The 21,775-nt window shown below is 44.2% G+C and overlaps 2 protein-coding genes across 5 annotated transcripts in view; one reads left to right on the top strand and one right to left on the bottom strand.

Moving 5' to 3' along the window:
* GTF3C4 (general transcription factor IIIC subunit 4) overlaps window positions 1-21,775 on the bottom strand; it is a 660,517-nt gene that overhangs the window by 234,843 nt on the left and 403,899 nt on the right. The gene's annotated exons all lie outside the window — the stretch shown is intronic.
* The window catches only part of LOC138766015 (transcription termination factor 1-like), a 42,286-nt gene that overhangs the window by 8,909 nt on the left and 11,602 nt on the right, over window positions 1-21,775 (top strand). For 3 of the 4 annotated variants that reach the window (XM_069943282.1, XM_069943283.1, XM_069943285.1), the window contains exons 2-9: window positions 2,879-3,106; window positions 3,302-4,976; window positions 6,291-6,475; window positions 13,109-13,294; window positions 17,073-17,151; window positions 17,236-17,366; window positions 18,017-18,224; window positions 20,429-20,518. In XM_069943282.1, coding sequence (XP_069799383.1) covers window positions 2,890-3,106; window positions 3,302-4,976; window positions 6,291-6,475; window positions 13,109-13,294; window positions 17,073-17,151; window positions 17,236-17,366; window positions 18,017-18,224; window positions 20,429-20,518 — 2,771 coding nt within the window. In that variant the 5' untranslated portion in view covers window positions 2,879-2,889. The remainder of the gene's footprint in view (window positions 1-2,878; window positions 3,107-3,301; window positions 4,977-6,290; window positions 6,476-13,108; window positions 13,295-17,072; window positions 17,152-17,235; window positions 17,367-18,016; window positions 18,225-20,428; window positions 20,519-21,775) is intronic. The other variant, XM_069943284.1, reaches the window with a different exon arrangement.

Raw genomic sequence — 21,775 nt, 5'->3', positions numbered from 1 at the left:
CAGCAGGCTGTGTGTGTGTGTGTGTGTGTGTGTGCTATGGCTGCAGCAGGCTGTGTGGGTGTGCTATGGCTGCAGCAGGCTGTGTGTGTGTGTATGCTATGGCTGCAGCAGGCTGTGTGTGTGTATGCGTATGCTATGGCTGCAGCAGGCTGTGTGTGTATGCTTTGGCTGCAGCAGGCAGTGTGTGTGTGTGTGTGTATGCTATGGCTGCAGCAGGCTGTGTGTGTGTGTATGCTTTGGCTGCAGCAGGCTGTGTGGGTGTGCTATGGCTGCAGCAGGCTGTGTGGGTGTGCTATGGCTGCAGCAGGCTGTGTGGGTGTGCTATGGCTGCAGCAGGCTGTGTTGGTGTGCTATGGCTGCAGCAGGCTGTGTGTGTGTGTGCATGCTATGGCTGCAGCAGGCTGTGTGTGTGTGTGTGTGTGTGCTATGGCTGCAGCAGGCTGTGTGTGTATGCTATGGCTGCAGCAGGCTGTGTGTGTGTATGCTATGGCTGCAGCAGGCTGTGGGTGTGTGTGTGTGTGTATGCTATGGCTGCAGCAGGCTGTGTGTGTATGCTTTGGCTGCAGCAGGCTGTGTGTGTGTGGTGTGCGCTATGGCTGCAGCAGGCTGTGTGTTTGTGGTGTGTGCTATGGCTGCAACAGGCTGTGTGTGCGCTATGGCTGCAGCAGGCTGAGTGTGTGTTAGTGAGAGGGAGGCAGAAATTAAAGGGGTATACTGGGCAACAGTGAAAAATATAGGGGGGACAGGGGGCGGTGGAATCATAATAAAGTAGAATGCAATACAGGAGAGAAAAGAGTGCTGCACCTCACACCTATGGCTGACACTAGTGCCTCTGGGCTGCATAAAAAAACATCAGAATTTTGTGTATGAATTGATCAAGCCATACTGCCCCATGTACCGCGTGAAGCTATCTGATACACATGGGTCCCTACACTAAGTCCACACTGTGGCGGTCAGTAACCACCAACCCCGCAGGCGTGCACAGCCAGGGAACAGGGGCCATGGGACAGCCCTGCGACCCCCAAGCCACAGGACCAGACCCAAAAACACCACACCAGAACCCGGCCAGCACCGCCGGCGGAGAAGGTCACCCCCAAACAGCACGAGTCTGGATAAGGTATTGCGCTCACCATAGCTACTGCAGATAGAATGGGACAAACAGGAGGGATTAAAAGCATGTGCATGTGTCCGGGTCTGGTCCTGTGATATGGGGGTCGCAGGGCCGTTCCACGGCCTCCCTTCCCTGACTGTGCACGCCTGCGGGCTTGGTGGCCACTGACTGGCACAGTGTGGACTTAGTGTAGGGACCCATGTGTATCAGATACCTGCACGAGGTACATGGGTCAGTATGGCTTGATCAATTCATACACAAAATTCTGATGTTTTTTATGCAGCCGAGAGGCACTAGTGTCAGCCATAGGCGTGAGGTGCAGCGCTCTTTTCTCTCCTGTATTGCATTTTCCTTTCTTTCTTTCTCCGTGTTTTGCACTCCTCCTGGTGAGACCCACATGACTGCAATCAGCAGGAGACACCTGAGTGCACATGTGTTTAATCCCTCCTGTTTGTCCCATTCTATCTGCAGTAGCTATGGTGAGCGCAATACCTTTTCCAGACTTGTGCTGTTTGGGGGCGACCTTCTCCGCCGGCGGTGCTGGACGGGTTTTGGTGTGGCGTTTTTGGGTCTGGTCCTGTGATATGGGGGTCGCAGGGCCGTTCCATGGCCTCCCTTCCCTGACTGTGCACGCCTGCGGGGGGGGGGGGGGGGGGGGGGGGGGGGGCTTGTGTGGACTTAGTGTAGGGACCCATGTGTATCAGATACCGGCACGCAGTACATGGAGATGAAGGGGTAAAGCAGGTGCTGCTGCGTGTCTGCCCCTTCATTCTTACAATCGGAAGGGGTCTCAGCACCTGGGCCCCGACCATTACAAACCTCTGACATGTCGCTATGACATATCAGAAGTTTGTTTAATTGATATTTACCCTTTGCGGATCCATATCATTTATTTCCAAATAGAATTTCACCACTTGCAGGCTATGTTCCAGTTTGATTGAAGTGTACAGGAATTCTACATCACATACATATTTTAATACCTCTGTCCTGTCTCTGGCATAAGAAGGGAGGGAAGTACGCAAAGGCTGTAAGTAGTGATCGATAAAAAGGCAAGGCGACTCACATAGTGCCCTCTACCCGAAACAGTGGATCTGCCTGGTGGAACATTAACATCCTTATGAACCTTGGGGAGTAGGTATATGGTCGGGATTAGTATTGAGTGAACCTGTCAAAAGGGGGGAATGTGGTTAAACGTTTTAAGGGTAGGACTACATGCAACATTGAGATTGTCATGTTATGCAGCCATTGTCTATCCCTACCTAATGAGAACAGATTAAAGGGGCTCTTTAGCGAATGTCAGGAACTGTCCAGAGCAGCAGAAAATCCCCATGGAAAACCTCTCCTGCTCTAGACAGATCCTGACATGGACAGAGGTGGCAGCAGAGAGCACTGTGTCAGACTGGAAAGAATACATCACTTCCTGCAGGACATACAGCAGCTTATAAGTACTGGAAGACTGGAGATTTTTTAATAGAAGTAAATCACAAATCTATATAACTTTCTGACACCATCTTATGCCTTGTATGAGCTACTTGTGGTGATCAATAGGCGGACAACAGCCAAGTGTTTGTTCTATGCAGGTGAGTGCAGTGACTGGCGCTCTGTTCATGCTCCTTGCTGAACGATTTCCAAATTTAGTGCAGGCAACTGATAGAACCTAATGGTTGTTACCCAGCTTCTTCCTAAACTTAGAATACAATGCAGCGTAAGATGTTATTTCTTGCATCTATTTTACAAAGGTGCTTTGTTGTATACCTTCTTTTCCAGACTATAATACAATGATCATAAGCCCTGGGCTAAAACATGCGCCCTGGGATGAGGTCTCCAGCCAGGGTGATACCGAGGACAAAGTGAAAAAGGAAATGATCAGTCTGGATGTCATGTACACGGGCAGCAGCGACGTGGAAGGAACGCCAAAGAAGAAGAAGTATATGCTGAACAGTGAGACCCAGGACATCGAAACGAACCCCCTGACCCCAAAGAGAAAAAAGTCAGGTGAGTGTGACATCCCCATAGAATGCAATTATAGAAGAACTGTAATGCACACCACAGGGTGAGATCCAATAGTGCATCGGGATGGGGGAGTGTATACATTCACCTTATTCTAAGTTTATTTGCACTAATAAAGTCCCATTAAAGTTTGTGACCCACACTCCCAGTCTAGGTACTGATTAGTCATTTTCTTTCCAGGAGATGTCCACATTGAAGAACAAAAGGACCAAGAAGCTTCCACAAATAAGGGGGAGAAAAGATCGCATAAAGCTGGCCGAGAGGCTGACGACATGGCCGATGGCGCCTCCTCCTCTTCCATTATCTGTCATTGGGAGAATAATGAAAAGATCAAAAAATCTCATGAAGGAAAAGACACTAAGAGACTTCATAAAGATCAAGATGTTACTAAAGGCTCTTCATATAGCGAAATCACTGATCTAGAAGGTAACTCAAAGGAGAAGAAGAAGAAGAAAAAAGCTAAGAAAGATCACAAGGAACAACTTTTAGACAATAGTTTAGTGGAGAAATTGTCACCTGATGACACTCAACATGTAAAGAAGAAGAAGAAAAAGAAGAAAGGTGGTGAGGATCTCCACGGAGATGGTTCTGCTGAGGAATCTTCCTCCCGAATAAAGTCTACAGGTTATACAGAGATCTCTGAGCAAGTGGATGAAAGTCAAGACCTGTCAGAAAAAGCTCTGAAGAAGAAGAAAAATAAAAGAAAGCATGACCATCACCATCACCAGGATGACATGGCAGAGGATGATGCCGCCTCCTTCTCTAGTGTTTATCAGGAGAAAAATAAAAAGATCAAAAAATCTCATGAAGTCGAAGATCCCAAGAGACTCAGCAGAGATGACGGGTTACCAGAAGAAGCCTTATATAAGGAACCTGCTAACATAAAAGATAGTCTGAAGAAGAAAAAACATCATCTTTTAGTAGAGGAATTGTTAACCACTGATGCCCAACATGTCAGCAAGAAGACCAAGCGGAAGAATGGTGGAGATAAGAGCCATAAGCAACAGGATTTCAATGAGGAACTTGTCACCAAAAGAAAGCAGCAGGATGGCTCTGAGACCACAGAGCAAGTGGAGGAAACCATGGACCAGGCTGCAGATAGGTCAGTGGAGACCTTGTTGATTTCTGACACCCAACCTGTAAAGAAAAAGAGAAAGGACGAGGAAGGTGTCCAGGGAGACGGTTTAACTGAGGACCTTTCCTCCCACAGAAAGTCTTCAGATGGTTCTGAGGCCCAAGAACAAGTGCATGAAAGTCGGGACCAGATAGAAAAACCCAAGAAGAGGAAAAAGGATGAATCTCCCCAGAAGGTGGAAGACATCGCACTGGAAGATGTGTCCTCCTCGGCTGCTCCTTGTGGAGATGAAGCATCATATGATACAGAAGATAGGACAAGACGCAGGAAAAAGAAAAAATCTAAGAAAGATCAATCAGAATGTCCTGTGGAGGAATCGAATTACGACGCCCAATGTACAAGCAAGAAGAAGAGAGAGAAGACCAAGCGGAAGGATGGTGGTGATGAAAGCCATAGGCCGCATGAGACTGAAACTGTAGACCAGGCTGAAGTGTATGTGAGGAAGAAGAAGAAGAAGAAGAAACACTCGCACAGCAGGGAGGACACATATCATATCAGGACAGAAGAGATGCAGCCCGAAGATGATGGCCCAGCTGTGGTGCAACAGTCATCACTCAGCCAGGAAGGTGCTGGAAACATGGAGGGTGATGGAGAAGATGACACAGAACAAACCTCAACCAGTGGACAGAGCCGACATCAGACTTCTGTGCCCACAGGTGCTGAGCAGAACCCGACCACACAAGATGAGCGGGAGGAGGTCCACAATGAAGGAGGTCACAGGTAAGTGACTGTACCAGAAGTTTTACCTATAGTAATACACACCATATAGAGAAATTTATTGACTTATTCAAACCAACTCAACATCCAGCCTGACCACTGCAGTCCCCTTTACAGACATTGGTAATAGGATGGGTCATTCTATAGAGCTCCTGATACCAGTGCTGTGCTGTAATAGAATGGTGTATAGAGCTCCTGATACCAGTTCTGTAATATAATGGTGTATAAAGCTCCTGATACCGGTGCTGTGCTGTAATAGAATGGTGTATAGAGCTCCCTGATACCAGTGCTGTGCTGTAATATAATGGTGTATAGAGCTCCTGATACCAGTGCTGTGCTGTAATAGAATAGTGTATAGAGCTCCTGATACCAGTGCTGTAATATAATGGTGTATAAAGCTCCTGATACCGGTGCTGTGCTGTAATAGAATGGTGTATAGAGCTCCTGATACCAGTTCTGTAATATAATGGTGTATAAAGCTCCTGATACCAGTGCTGTGCTGTAATAGAATGGTGTATAGAGCTCCTGATACCGGTGCTGTGCTGTAATATAATGGTGTATAGAGCTCCTGATACCAGTGTTGTGCTGTAATAGAATGGTGTATAGAGATCCTGATACCAGTGCTGTGCTGTAATATAATGGTGTATAGACCCTGATACCAGTGCTGTGCTGTAATATAATGGTGTATAGAGCTCCTGATACCAGTGCTGTGCTGTAATAGAATGGTGTATAGACCCTGATACCAGTGTAATAGAATGATGTATAGACCCTGATACCAGTGTAATAGAATGGTGTATAGAGCTCCTGATACCAGTGTTGTGCTGTAATAGAATGGTGTTTAGAGCTCCTGATACCAGTGTTGTGCTGTAATAGAATGGTGTATAGACCCTGATACCAGTGTAATAGAATGATGTATAGAGCTCCTGATACCGATGTTGTGCTGTAATAGAATGGTATCAGCACAAAGATTGTGCCTGCTGGGAGCATCATGCTATGGGTGTCCATGGCTGAGCAGCTGCATGCCAGCCAAAGATCATCAAGCACAATGTCCAGTATCAGATGGAGGGGTGTAAAGCCACCACTACAGGCTCTGGAGCGGAGGAGACAGATTGTTTGCAGTGATGGATCACTCTTCTCTCTCCGGCATCTGATGATTTGGTGATGCCAAGAGAATGTTCCCTGCCTGCCTGCATTGTGTCAGCTGTAATGTATGTTGGAGGAGGAGGATACTATAGGGGGCTCCTCAGGGGGTGGGCTTAAATCCCTGAACCTCTACTCTTTACTTACTAGAAACTTTTACTACAAATATATTCACAGGCCGAATTTTTCAGTTGAAAACACAGAAAGGAGCGTTATAAGAAGACGACAACGCAGGTCTTCTATTCAAGAACAAGACTTGGCGCTGATCCAGGAATATTTTCCCAAGATGAAGAGTCGGGCTGTGATGAAGAAAACTTTTTTTACCTATGAGTTGGAACAATTGAGAATGGCCAAACAGAAAGGTAGGTGATATTTGGGGCTTTGGTATGTTTGTACACCTAGCTGACATCTAGGAGACCACACTCACATGGCGAATGTCCTTATCTTGGATGTAGCATTTCCTTAAGGCAGGGATGGGGAACCTTCCCCTCTCCAGCTGTTGCAAAACTACAATTCCCATCATGCCTGGACAGCCAAAGCTTTGCATGATGGGAATAGTAGTTTTGCAACAGCTGGAGGGCCGAAGGTTCCCCATCCCTGCCTTAAACGGGCAGTGCGGTGTAAAGCATTTATTCACTAAATAACACACATTACAAAGTTATACAACATTGTAATGTATGTTATTTTAATGAATACCCCCCTTCCCCATATTTCCCCCACCCACGCTAGACATGGAAGTGTGGTGCATTATATTTACGGAATGGCTGTCGACCCTGGCCGCCATCTTGGGACAATCACATCATCTTCAGGAGACCGGCCGGTCCGCTCCAGCCCTCCCTCATGCCGCCCCCCCCCCCCTCCAGCGCGTCATCAGCTGCTCAGCCGCAATTGGCTGAGCATAGTTATGTACAGTTGTGTCCCAAATTGTGCTGCCATTCAGTATGGTTCCCTTCCATCTATATCTGCAGAAATAACAAATGGCATGTGCAAATAAGTGCAAGATAGCAACCAAGGAAAAATGCAAAAGATGACTTGTATAAAAATGCACTGCATGATATGCAAATTGCCCCAAAAAGGTAATATAAACATATAACTGTATCACCTGCTATGAGAGGTCCCGGTCCCTAACCCCACCCCATGCATTCATGCCTCCATGCCGCCTGCCTTCTGCAAAGTCACGTACCAGGCTCAGCGGTTGCCTGCTCAGCCAGTTAGTAACTGTAGGCTGACATGCCTGGATATCAGCAGAAAATGATAGCCGGTGGACGTCTGTTGGACCCGGGAACCAAACCAGGAGCCAGTACTGATATAACCTCCTATTACATCATATGTGACTGATATTAGCCGCTCCTCTTATAACACTCCAGTACTGATATAACCTCCTATTACATCATATGTGACTGATATCAGCCGCTCCTCTTATAACGCTCCAGCACTGATATAACCTCCTATTACATCATATGTGACTGATATCAGCTGCTCCTCTTATAACGCTCCAGTACTGATATAACCTCCTATTACATCCTATGTGACTGATATCAGCCGCTCCTCTTATAACGCTCCAGTACTGATATAACCTCCTATTACATCCTATGTGACTGATATCAGCCGCTCCTCTTATAACGCTCCAGTACTGATATAACCTCCAGATATTACATCATATGTGACTGATATCAGCCGCTCCTCTTATAACGCTCCAGTACTGATATAACCTCCTATTACATCATATGTGACTGATATCAGCCCCTCCTCTTATAAAGCTCCAGTACTGATATAACCTCCTATTACATCATATGTGACTGATATCAGCCGCTCCTCTTATAACACTTCAGTACTGATATAACGTCCAGACATTACATCATATGTGACTGATATCAGCCGCTCCTTTTATAACGCTGCAGTACTAATATATCCTCCTATTACATCATATGTGACTGATATCAGCCGCTCCTCTTATAACGCTCCAGGACTGATATAACCTCCTATTACATCCTATGTGACTGATATCAGCCACTCCTCTTATAACGCTCCAGTACTGATATAGCCTCCTATTACATCATATGTGACTGATATCAGCTGCTCCTCTTATAACGCTCCAGTACTGATATAACCTCCAGACATTACATCATATGTGACTGATATCAGCCGCTCCTCTTATAACGCTCCAGCACTGATATAACCTTCTATTACATCATATGTGACTGATATCAGCCGCTCCTCTTATAACGCTCCAGTACTGATATAACCTCCTATTACATCATATGTGACTGATATCAGCCGCTCCTCTTATAACGCTCCAGTACTGATATAACCTCCTATTACATCCTATGTGACTGATATCAGCCACTCCTCTTATAACGCTCCAGTACTGATATAACGTCCAGACATTACATCATATGTGACTGATACACACTCCTTTGAGTTACAGTCTTTCCATAATCTGGGACTGTTTGGGAACAGCATAACTTGCAATTTTAGGCTATGTTCACACTACATAAGTTACTTAATAATCATGGCTGCAGTTACTGATTTGCAACAATGGCCATGATTACTACGGAACTTACGTAGTGCTGCCGTCTATGGAATCCCGTCCGGAGTGTATACACATAGGACATACAGTATATACATACACATAGTATACACTTCGGCTGGGATCCCTAGTGGCGCCGCAAAAAAAAAAATGACATAGTAACATAGTAAATAAGGTTGAAAGAAGACAAGAGTCCATCAGGTTCAACCCAGGAAAATCCCACTGTGTCGATCCAGGAAGGCAAAAAAACCCCATGGGGCAGAAGACAAACGCCCCACCACAGGGAGAAACTCCCCCCCCCCCCCCCCCGACTGCATTGGCAACCAGAACAATCCCCGGATCAACGTATCACCAGAAATCTAATGCCCATAACTTGTAATATTATATTTTTCAAGAAAAGCATCCAGGCCTCCCTTGAACTTATTTAATGAATCGGCCATGACAACATCATGTGGCAGAGAGTTCCACAGTCTTACCGCTCGTACAGTAAAGAACCCGCGTCGATGCGGATGATGAAATCTTCTTTCCTCTAGACGTAGAGGATGCCCCCTTGTCATTGTTATAGACCTAGGAGTAAAAAGACCACTACAAAGATCTCTGTACTGTCCATTCATATATTTGTACATTGTGATCAGATCGCCCCTAAGACGTCTTTTTGCTAGCGTAAATAACCCCAAGCGTGATAACCTGTCCTGGTCCTGTAACCCACCCATTCCCTTAATGACCTTTGTTGCCCTCCTCTGCACCCGCTCCAGTTCACCTATGTCCTTCTTATATACCGGTGCCCAAAACTGTACACAGTATATACCATATGTGGTCTGACCAGTGATTTATAAAGAGGCAAAACTATGTTCTCACCTTTAGCATCTATACCTCTTTTGATGCACCCCATTATTTTATTAGCCTTGGCAGCTGCTGCCTGGCACTGATCACTAAAGGTGAGTTTACTGTCCACCAATACCCCCAGGTCCTTTTCGGAAGTAGTTTTACCCAGTGTTTTATTATTTAGCACATAACTGTACTTATTATTTCTGTGGCCCAAATGCATAACCTTACATTTATCCACATTAAACTTCATTTGCCATTTCTCCGCCCAAGCCTCTAGCTTCTCCAAATCCCTCTGTAATATGATATTATCCTCCTCTGTACTGATTACTTTACCCAGTTTAGTATCATCTGCAAAAATGGAGATTCTACTCTGTAGCCCCTCTACAAGATCATTAATAAAAATATTAAAAAGGAGTGGACCCAACACTGACCCCTGTGGTACCCCACTAGTAACTAAAACCCAATCTGAATATGTTCCATCAATGACCACCCTCTGTTTTCTATCACACAACCAGTTACCCATTTGCATACGTTTTCCCCGAGTCCCAGTATCCTCATTTTGTAGACCAACCTTTCATGCGGCACAGTATCAAATGCCTTTGAAAAGTCCAGATACACAACATCCACAGCCTCCCCCAGATACACAACGTCCACAGCCTCCCCCAGGTCCAGTCTATAACTTACCTCTTCATAGAAGCCGATCAGATTAGTCTGACAGGACCGATCCCTCATAAATCCATGCTGGTGCTGCTTCATAAGATTATTTTCATTAAGATACTCCAGTATAGCATCTCTTACAAACCCCTCAAATACTTTACCTACTATAGATGTTAGACTTACGGGCCTGTAGTTTCCAGGATCACTCCTTGACCCCTTCTTGAATATTTGTACCACATTAGCTATGCGCCAGTCCTGTGGAAGAATCCCTGTCGTAATAGAATCTTTAAATAATAGGAATAACGGTCTGTCCAACACAGTATTTAATTCTTGCAAAACTCTAGGATGGACCTTCTGGGCCCGGTGACTTATGGATTTGAATGTTTTTAAGGCGTTTCCCCACTTCTTGTTGTGTTAGGCAGGTGAGATTTATGGGAGGATTAACATTATCCCTAGTCATATCGTCTGTTATGGAATTCTCCTCTGTGAATACAGTAGAGAAGAATGTATTTAGTAGATTGGCCTTTTCCTCTTCCCCCTCCACCATTACACCCAGATTATTTTTGAGGGGACCAACATTTTCGGTTTTAAGTCTTTTGTTATTTATATAGGTGAAGAACATTTTGGGATTTGTTTTACTTTCTGTGGATATCATTCTTTCTGTTGCTATTTTTGCTTCTTTTATTTGCGTTTTACACATTCTATTCTTCTGTCTATAGTTGCTCAATGCTTCCCCACTACCTTCTTGTTTTAGTAGTCTGAATGCTTGTTTCTTATCATTTATTGCACCCCTTACAGCTGAAGTTAACCACATTGGATTTCTCTTATTTCTACTACGTTTATTCCCATATGGTATGTGTCGTTCACACGATTTACCCAGGATGCTCTTAAATATGTCCCATTTCTCTTGTGTACTTTTATTTCTGAAGGCATTGTCCCAGTCTATGTTCCCAAGGTCCTCTCTTAGTTTTTGGAAATTAGCCTTCCTGAAATTTAATGTTTTTGTAGCCCCTCTGCTAATCATTTTATTGAAGGATAATTGAAAACTTACTATGTTATGGTCACTATTACCTAGGTGACCCCCCCACCTCTATTTTTGATATTCTGTCGGGCCTATTGGTTAAGATCAGGTCCAGAAGGGCCCCCCCCCCTGTTGGTTCCTCTACTAGTTGGGAAAGGTAATTATCTTTTACTATTTCCAAAAACACGCTTCCCTTCCTGGAGCCGCAGGTTTCTGCTTTCCAGTTGATATTTGGGTAGTTAAAGTCCCCCATAATAATGACTTCCCCCTGCTTCGCTGCCGCATCTATTTGTCTTATAAGAAGATTTTCTGAGTCTTCCACTATACTTGGAGGTTTATAACTCACTCCTATAAGAATTTTATTATTCTTCGTCCCTCCCCTTATTTCTACCCAAAGAGATTCCACATTATCATCACTTATATCCTCCTGCACAATGGGCTTACGGCATGATTTAACATATAGACAGACCCCTCCCCCTTTCTTATTTTTACGGTCATTTCTGAATAGACTATAACCCTGGATATTAACGGCCCAGTCATAGGTCTCGTCCAGCCATGTCTCGCTTATCCCCACTATATCATATTTCTCTTCAACCATTATGAGTTCTAATTCCTCAGCTTAATTAGTGAGGCTTCGAGCATTAGTATACATACATTTAATATATTTGTCCATATTCTCTTTCCTTTTATCACTAGTGACTATTCTAACCCCTCCCGCCGCTCCACCCCCAGTTCCATAATCTAGGCCCAGCTCTCCATCTACTCTGTCTTCACTTACTATATTGTAGTTGCCTTCCCCCCCCCCCCCCCCCGGTCCCTAGTTTAAACACTCCTCCAACCTCTTAGCCATCTTCTCCCCCAGCACGGCTGCACCCTCCCCATTGAGATGCAGCCCGTCCCTACCGTAGAGCCTGTAACCGACCGAGAAGTCGGCCCAGTTCTCCATGAACCCAAACCCCTCTATCCTACACCAGCTCTTAAGCCACTTATTTACCTCCCTAATCTCCCGCTGTCTCTCAGGTGTGGCTCGTGGTACAGGTAATATTTCGGAAAAAATCACCTTGGAGGTCCTAGTTTTAAGCTTCCTGCCTAAGTCCCTGAAATCATTTTTAAGGACCCGCCACCTACCTCTAGCTTTATCATTGGTGCCAATGTGCACCATGACTGCTGGGTCATCGCCAGCCCCTCCCAGTAATCTGTCAGCCCGATCCGCGATGTGACGAACTCGAGCGCCAGGAAGGCAACACACTGTTCGACGATCCCGGTCTTTGTGACAGATTGCCCTGTCTGTCCCCCTAATAATTGAGTCCCCCACTACCAGTACCTGCCTGGCCTGCCCTGAACTCCTGTTTCCCACCTTACTGGAGCAGACACCCCCCTGGCTTTCAGAGGCAGTGTCCTGCTGCAGCAATGCCACCCCTGAATCAACATCCCCCTCATCCGCCAATTTGGCAAACTTGTTGGGGTTTGCCAGATCAGGACTGGCCTCCCTCACACTCTTCCCTCTACCCCTTTTTCTAACTGTGACCCAACTGTCAGAACCTGTCAGTTCACACAAAGGAGAGTGTGGCTCCGGTCGCACACTCTATTGTGTGCAGCGGCAAATTGGAATGCAGGCGCGCACGGATGCACCCGCATCCCAATTTATCAGAAGTGAAGATCATCTGGCCGGTACTGCAGTACTGGCTGGGATGATCTTCTCTAACACCGGCAGTTCCGTGACCCAGTCGGGTCACGGAACGGCTGGTCTCTTACGCCATGTGAACATGGCCTTACATTGTAACGTGTTGTCGTAGCTTTGGAAACAGCTAATTGTCAGGCACCCTCCCCCTCTTCCCCACTGAACTGCCCTATCAGTGCAAAAAGTCCTGGAATATCCTTTGTAATAAATCAATCACCTCTGACCTCTAGTATCTTTTATGTATACCCCTTTTAAATGCCTCCTTTTGCTGTTTTCAGGAATTCTGTATCGCACTGGACAGTTTTCCATAGAAGAAGATGAATTGATCAAGAAGAATGTAGAGAAGTTCATATCAGAAGTTGAAATACAATCGGCAGTAATGCTTTTCCACCCTTACGCATTTCCCGAGCACTCAAGAAGAATCCATCAAATAAAAAGAAAATTTAAATTTAAACAAAGAATTGGTAACGTGATGTCATTACTTATAGAATTTGCCAAGCAGTAGAAAAATATCCCTGATATAAATGTTCACTGCTCAAAAACATAAAGGGAACACTAAAACAGCACATGCTAGATCTCAGTGCCTGAAGTATTCCGGGCATGCTCCTGATGAGGTGTCTGTATGACCTCCCTACAAGGCCCGGGCATGCTCCTGATGAGGTGTCTGTATGACCTCCCTACAAGTCCCGGGCATGCTCCTGATGAGGTGTCTGTATGACCTCCCTACAAGGCCCGGGCATGCTCCTGATGAGGTGTCTGTATGACCTCCCTACAAGGCCCGGGCATGCTCCTGAGGAGGTGTCTGTATGACCTCCCTACAAGTCCCGGGCATGCTCCTGATGAGGTGGCTGTATGACCTCCCTACAAGGCCCGGGCATGCTCCTGATGAGGTGTCTGTATGACCTCCCTACAAGGCCCGGGCATGCTCCTGATGAGGTGTCTGTATGACCTCCCTACAACATCCGGGCATGCTCCTGATGAGGTGTCTGTATGACCTCCCTACAAGGCCCGGGCATGCTCCTGATGAGGTGTCTGTATGACCTCCCTACAAGGCCTGGGCATGCTCCTGATGAGGTGTCTGTATGACCTCCCTACAACATCCGGGCATGCTCCTGATGAGGTGTCTGTATGACCTCCCTACAAGGCCCGGGCATGCTCCTAATGAGGTGTCTGTATGACCTCCCTACAAGTCCCGGGCATGCTCCTGATGAGGTGGCTGTATGACCTCCCTACAAGGCCCGGGCATGGTCCTGATGAGGTGTCTGTATGACCTCCCTACAAGGCCCGGGCATGCTCTTGATGAAGTGTCTGTATGACCTCAATACAAGGCCCGGGCATGCTCCTGATAAGGTGGCTGTATGACCTCCCTACAAGGCCCGGGCATGCTCCTGATAAGGTGGCCAATGGTCTCCTAAGGGATCTCCTCGCAGACCTGGACTAAAGCAGCTGCCAACTCCTGGACAGTCTGTGCTGCAACGTGACGTTTGTGGATGGAGGAGACATGATGTCCCCGATGTGCTCAATGGGATTCAGGTCTGGGGAACGGGCGGCCAGTCCATAGCTTCACTGCCTCCTTCTTGCAGGAACTGCTGACACACTCCAGCCACATGAGGTCCAGCATTGTCCTGCATTAGGAGGAACCCAGACGGACCAGCATATGGTCACACAAGGGCTTTGAGGGTCTCATTTCGGTACCTAATGGCAGTCAGGCTACCTCTGGCAGCACATGGAGGGCTGTGCAGCCCCCCAAGACATGCCCCCCCCCCCCCCCACACACACACCATTACTGACCCACTGCCAAACCGGTCATGCTGAAGGATGTTGCAGGCAGCAGATCCCCAGTGTGTGGTCGTCGGGCCCTCATACCATCCTCATGGAGTCTGTTTCTGACAGTGTGAGTAGTGGCAGTGCTCCTCTTGTTCCTTCTTGCACAAAGGTGGTGGTAGAAATTCTGCTTCTGGGTTGTTACCCTCCTATGGCCTCTTCCACATCTCCTTGTGTACTGGCCTGTCTCCTGGTAGAGTCTCCAGCCTCTGGACACTACACTGACAGACACAGCAAACCTTCTTGCCACAGCTGGCATTGATGTGCCACCCTGAATGAGCACCTTCTATGGGTTGTAGACGCCGCCTCATGCTACCTGTAGGGGTGAGAGCAATGGCAAAATGCAAAAGTGACCAAAACAACAGGCAAAAAGATAAGAAGAGAGAAGTGGTCTGTGGTCCCCACCTGCAGCACCGCTCCTTTATAGGGGATGTCTGGCTTAGTGCCTATTATTTGTACCGTTGTCTGTTCCATTTGCAGAACAGCAGGATAAATGGATTCCCAGTGAGCGTTGCTGCATAACTGGACACGTTGATTTCAGTGTCAGCGACTTGGAGATACATTGTCGTGTTTAAGTGTTCCCTCTACTTTTTTGAGCACTATGTATAATAGTAGTGAAAGCCAAATTCCAGTTATTGTTAATAGTATTAGTGTCCCAGATGATTTATTAGACAATCGTATTTATTAGGAGAGGAAACCTCAGTAATTATTATAATTTTTAAACTAGATAACTACTAGAGATGAGCAAACCTGGAGCATGCTCAAGTCGATCCAAACCAGAGCGTTCGGCATTTGATTAGCGGTGGCTGCTGAACTTGGATAAAGCCCTAAGGCTATGTGGAAAACATGGATATAGTCATTGGCTGTATCCATGTTTTCCAGACAAACTTTATTCAACTTCAGCAGCCCCAGCTAATCAAATGTCGATCGTTCGGGTTCGGATCGACTTGAACCCGAACCGGTTCGCTCATCTCTAATAACTACCTTTCCCTGTGTACAAGACTATAAGTACTATAATAATTATAGTGTAGAGGAGAGCAGCACTGCAATGTGGATAATGGGGTTGGTGCAGGCAGAGTCGACCTGGATCAGAGGTCCCCAATCCATAAAAATGAATACGTCTGCAGCACTCCCATTCTAAAGTGAAAGCTACGTTTCAGCTCTCAGATATTTTCAAAAAATGGCTCTGTGAGAGAGCTGAAATGTAGCTGTCACTTTGGAATGGAATAAAATAATTTTTTCACTTTCCTTAAATCAAAAGAGTACTATAATAATTAGAGATGAGCAAATCGCGGATGTAAACGAAGCGAATCGATTTGTTTGATCTGCGCTCCACTTATTAAGCCGCTCCCTGCCACTGCTCCCAGGATGCTGGAAAATGCTGGCTCCAATCCTGAGAAACTTCTCCCAGTTTCCCAGGATTGGATCCAGATTTTCCTCGGCACCCGGTGTGAAATAACAGTGAGCGGAGCAGTGCTGAAAGGCCGGTGGCTTGATGAGCAGAGCCCAGATCAATCAAAGCCATTTGCTCATTTCTAATAATAATGCTTCTTATATACTAGAATAAAACTGCTATAATACTGCTCCTATATACAAGAATATAACTACTATAATACTGCTTCTATATACAGGAATATAACTACTATAATACTGCTCCTATATACAGGAATATAACTACTATAATACTGCCCCATATACAGGAATATAACTACTATAATACTGCTCCTATATACAAGAATAAAACTGCTATAATACTGCTCCTATATACAAGAATATAACTACTATAATACTGCTTCTATATACAGGAATATAACTACTATAATACTGCTCCTATATACAAGAATATAACTACTATAATACTGCCCCCTATATACAGGAATATAACTACTATAATACTGCTCCTATATACAGGGATATAACTACTATAATACTTCTCCTATATACAGAAATATAACTACTATAATACTGCTCCTATATATAAGAATATAACTACTATAATACTGCTCCTATATACAGGAATATAACTACTATAATACTGCTCCTATATACAAGAATATAACTACTATAATACTGCTCCTATATACAGGAATATAACTACTATAATACTGCTCCCTATATACAGGAATATAACTACTATAATACTGCTCCTATATACAGGAATATAACTACTATAATACTGCTCCTATATACAGGGATATAACTACTATAATACTGCTCCTATATACAAGAATATAACTACTATAATACTGCTCCTATATACAGGAATATAACTCCTATAATACTGCCCCTATATACAGGAATATAACTACTATAATACTGCCCCTATATACAGGAATATAACTACTATAATACTGCTCCTATATACAGGTATATTACTGCTATAATCCACCTTTGTTATTTCTTTTGGGTGTCGCTCAGCTGACGGATTGTATCGTTTGTCTTCAGGCGTCATTGAGCGAGGAGCAAAGTTATTTCAGTTTGCTACAAGAACAGGACGGTGAGCTCCCGATTGGTCACACTTCATGACTTTCTATAATTATTCGGTTCTTTATAGATGTTACTCCTTTCATCTCTTTCTCAGGTACACAGAGGAGGAGGTAAAACAGCTGAAGAAGTATCATGAGTTACATGGGAAGGATTATCAGGCCATCTCAGTGTTAATGAGCCGTAGTATATATTCTACTCGTTTTAAAATCAATGAGATCACTCGAGGTGAGACGTGTCATAAACTGATGTGTATATCCGTATACGTGTTACTCTCTCCATACATCATCAATAGCAAACGTATCCTGCTTTCCTGCTAACTCTCAGGCTGCTTGATCTGGTATCTCTCTAATGTTTTCACCCGGTACAGTAAGCACACAATCTTCCCATTGCATCAGGACAGGGCGTTATTAAAGACCTGTGTACCACTGTGCCGGTCTTGATATATTCCCCACATAGTGTTGATGTAGAAGTAATCTCATAATGTTTTGCTAAGGCTGTGTTCACACAACGTAAGTTCGGTGGGAATCACGGCTGTTGTTACAAGGGCCGTGATTCCCACCGAACTTACGTAGTGCTGCCTTCTGAGGGAATCCCCGCCGGAGTGTATACACATGGTATACAGTCCGGCCGGGATCCCTAGAGGCGCCGTAGACAAATGACATGGGGCGGGGGCAGAAAACCCTGTCATTGCACACTATGGAGCGTGCAGCTCCGGCCGCCTGCTCCATTGTGTGCAGTGGGGAGTTCTGATGAGGGCGCACATAGATGCGATGATCTTTTCTGAGACCGGACGTTTCTTGAACTGGCCGGGTCACGGAACGGCCATCTCTTACTGTGTGTGAACATAGATTAATGGTATAAAACATTTTGTCTAGAGGTGAATTATGGACCCTGGAGCACAGAAGAAACAAATCGTCTGATCACGGCTGTGAAGGAGTTTATTGTGGATTCTCTGCAGAAAGAGAACAATAGCGTTGAAGTACCGGTGACTATACCCCAAAAAAAGCTGTACAAAGGTATAAAATGGGTCCAAATACAGGAAAAGGTCGGGACAAGAGGCTCCAAGTATTGCAGGGCACATTGGTAATTATATACTTTTCCTTTGTCTATTTTTTTTAGCTATGATTCTATACTTTTTATACAGTGCTCCTATACTAATACTAAGACTGCTTCTATAATAATCACGGCCGTTGTTGCTGATTTGCAACACGACCGTGATTAACACTTAACTTAAATTGTGCTTCAGCTACTTTAGCTACAGGGAATTCCGGCCAGAGTGTATACACATACGGGGACATTTATCATTTGCAACTTTTTTTGTGAATATTTTTATCACCGTGGACTGGCTTATATGTTTTCAGCCTAGTATAACTACTATAATACTGCTCCTATATACAAGTACATAAGTACTATAATACTGCTCCTATATACAGGAATATAACTACTATAATACTGCCCCCTATATACAGGGATATAACTACTATAATACTGCTCCTATATACAGGAATATAACTACTATAATACTGCTCCTATATACAGGAATATAACTACTATAATACTGCTCATATATACAGGAATATAACTACTATAATACTGCTCCTATATACAGGAATATAACTACTATAATCTTGCTCCTATATACAGGAATATACTACTATAATACTGCTCCTATATACAGGAATATAACTACTATAATACTGCTCCTATATACAGGAATATACTACTATAATACTGCTCCTATATACAGGAATATAACTACTATAATACTGCTCCTATATACAAGAATATAACTACTATAATACTGCTCCTATATACAGGAATATAACTACTATAATACTGCTCCCTATATACAGGAATATAACTACTATAATACTGCTCCTATATACAGGAATATAACTACTATAATACTGCTCCCTATATACAGGAATATAACTACTATAATACTGCCCCCTATATACAGGAATATAACTACTATAATACTGCTCCCTATATACAGGAATATAACTACTATAATACTGCTCCTATATACAGGAATATAACTACTATAATACTGCTCCTATATACAGGAATATAACTACTATAATACTGCTCCTATATACAGGAATATAACAACTATAATAATGCCCCTATATACAGGAATATAACTACTATAATACTGCTCCTATATACAAGAATATACTACTATAATACTGCTCCTATGTACAGGAATATAACTACTATAATACTGCTCCTATATACAGGGATATAACTACTATAATACTGCTCCTATATACAGGAATATAACTAGTTTAATACTGCCAGATCTGATCAGGATCTGGCTAGTCTGCTTTGTCATGTGACCAGGGGTGGTCTTGGCATTTCTGGGGCCCCAAGCGAAGTTATGTCTGGGGGGCCCCCCCTCGACACGCATTCCAAAACAATAGACCGCTGTGTGTTGCCCCAGTAGTATATACCCCTTGTGCGCTACCGCCAGTAATATATACTCCTTGTGTGCTGCTCCCAATAGTATATACCCCTTGTGTCCTGCCCCCAATAGTATATACCCCTTGTTTGCTTCCCCCAGTAGTATATAGACCTCTGTGTGTTCCCCCAGTTATAGCCCCCCGTGTGCTTCCCCAGAAGTATATAGACCTACTGTGTGCTGCCCCAGTTGTATATAGCCCCCCTGTGTGCTCCCCCTGTTATATAGCCCCCTTGTGTGCTCCCCCCATTTATATAGACCCCCGATGTGCGCTCCCCCAGTTAAACAGACCCCTGTGTGCTCCCCCTCCCATATAGTATATAACACAATAAAACACTTATACTCACCTGGGTCCGGGTGTCTCCTCTTCTCTTCACTCTTGTGGCCGCAGGAAGGGTTTTCCCTGCGATCACAAGAGGCCGCGCTCCACAAGGACAAAGCTGCCACTTGTGACCGCAGGGAAAACCCTTCCTGCGGCCACAAGAGTGACTGACAGGAAGGGAGCCAATGTCTCCCGCCCTGTCAGTGCTGCTGCTGCATGTAACTATGAGCGCTTATTACGAGCGCTCATAGTTACAGTTCAGATGGCAGCAGCGAGCGGGGCAGTGGCCCTGTCCAGTGGTTTTGCGCACAAGAGCGGGACGTGGGGGCCCCCCTGGATGTTGGGGGCCCCAAGCGATCGCTTGGGGTGCTTGGTGCCAAAGACCGCCACTGCATGTGACTATCCCATAATGTCTTCATAAATATACCGCGACACCCATATTGTGTCGTAGGCTCACGTTAGTATTTCCACCTCTATTCCAAACGATTTACCATTTCTTTCTAGGACTAATATCATATCAATGCGAATGAATGATGGTGTTAATCCTTTCAAAGGAAAACTAGGAAGACTGACCAGTATAAGAATGATCAAATGGTAAGTTGTACTGCCCGATGATATGTGATCTCTCTGTTCTATAACACTTTGTCATGTTCACCCCCTCCCTTTATATATGTGAAGTTAATGTCTTAAATGGACTGATATTTGCAACTGGATCAGTGAGGGCTGGCAAAGGAAGAATATAACTGCTATTATCCTGCTCCTATATACAAGAATATAACTATAATACTGCTCCTATATACAGGAATATAACTACTATAATACTGCCCCCTATATACAGGAATATAACTACTATAATACTGCTCCTATATACAGGAATATAACTACTATAATACTGCTCCTATATACAAGAATATAACTACTATAATACTGCTCCTATATACAAGAATATAACTATAATACTGCCTCCTATATACAGGAATATAACTACTATAATACTGCTCCTATATATAAGAATATAACTACTATAATACTGCTCCTATATACAGGAATATAACTACTATAATACTGCTCCTATATACAGGAATATAACTACTATAATACTGCTCCTATATACAGGAATATAACTACTATAATACTGCTCCTATATACAGGAATATAACTACTATAATACTGCTCCTATATACAGGGATATACCTACTATAATACTGCTCCTATATACAGGGATATAACTACTATAATACTGCTTCTATATACAGGAATATAACTACTATAATACTGTCTCCTATATACAAGGATATAACTACTATAATACTGCTCCTATATACAGGAATATAACTACTATAAGGCTGGGTTCACACTATGTATATTTGAGGCTGTATTTGGTCCTCATAGCAACCAAAACCAGGAGTGGATTGAAAACACAGAAAGGATCTGTTCACACAATGTTGAAATTGAGTGGATGGCCGCCATATAACAGTAAATAACGGCCATTATTTCAATACCACAGCCGTTGTTTTAAAATAACAGCAAATATTTGCCATTAAATGGCGGCCATCCACTCAATTACAACATTATGTGAACAGAGCCTTTCTGTGTTTTCAATCCACTCCTGGTTTTGGTTGCTATACAGCCTCACAAATACAGCCTCAAATATACATAGTGTGAACCCAGCTTTATACTGCTCCTATATACAGGAATATAACTACTATAATACTGCTCCCTATATACAGGAATATAACTACTATAATACTGCTCCTATATACAGGAATATAACTATAATAAATATAATAGACAGTCAGTAGAAGGCAGCGCCCGCACTAATGGTGATTTTGGCTCATATGTAGATAATGA

Source organism: Dendropsophus ebraccatus, chromosome 10 (genome assembly GCF_027789765.1).
Source record: "Dendropsophus ebraccatus isolate aDenEbr1 chromosome 10, aDenEbr1.pat, whole genome shotgun sequence".
NCBI classification, from domain to species: Eukaryota; Metazoa; Chordata; class Amphibia; order Anura; family Hylidae; genus Dendropsophus; species Dendropsophus ebraccatus.
The sequence above is the reverse complement of the archived record's forward strand: the minus strand, read 5'-3'. Positions and strand labels throughout refer to the sequence as shown.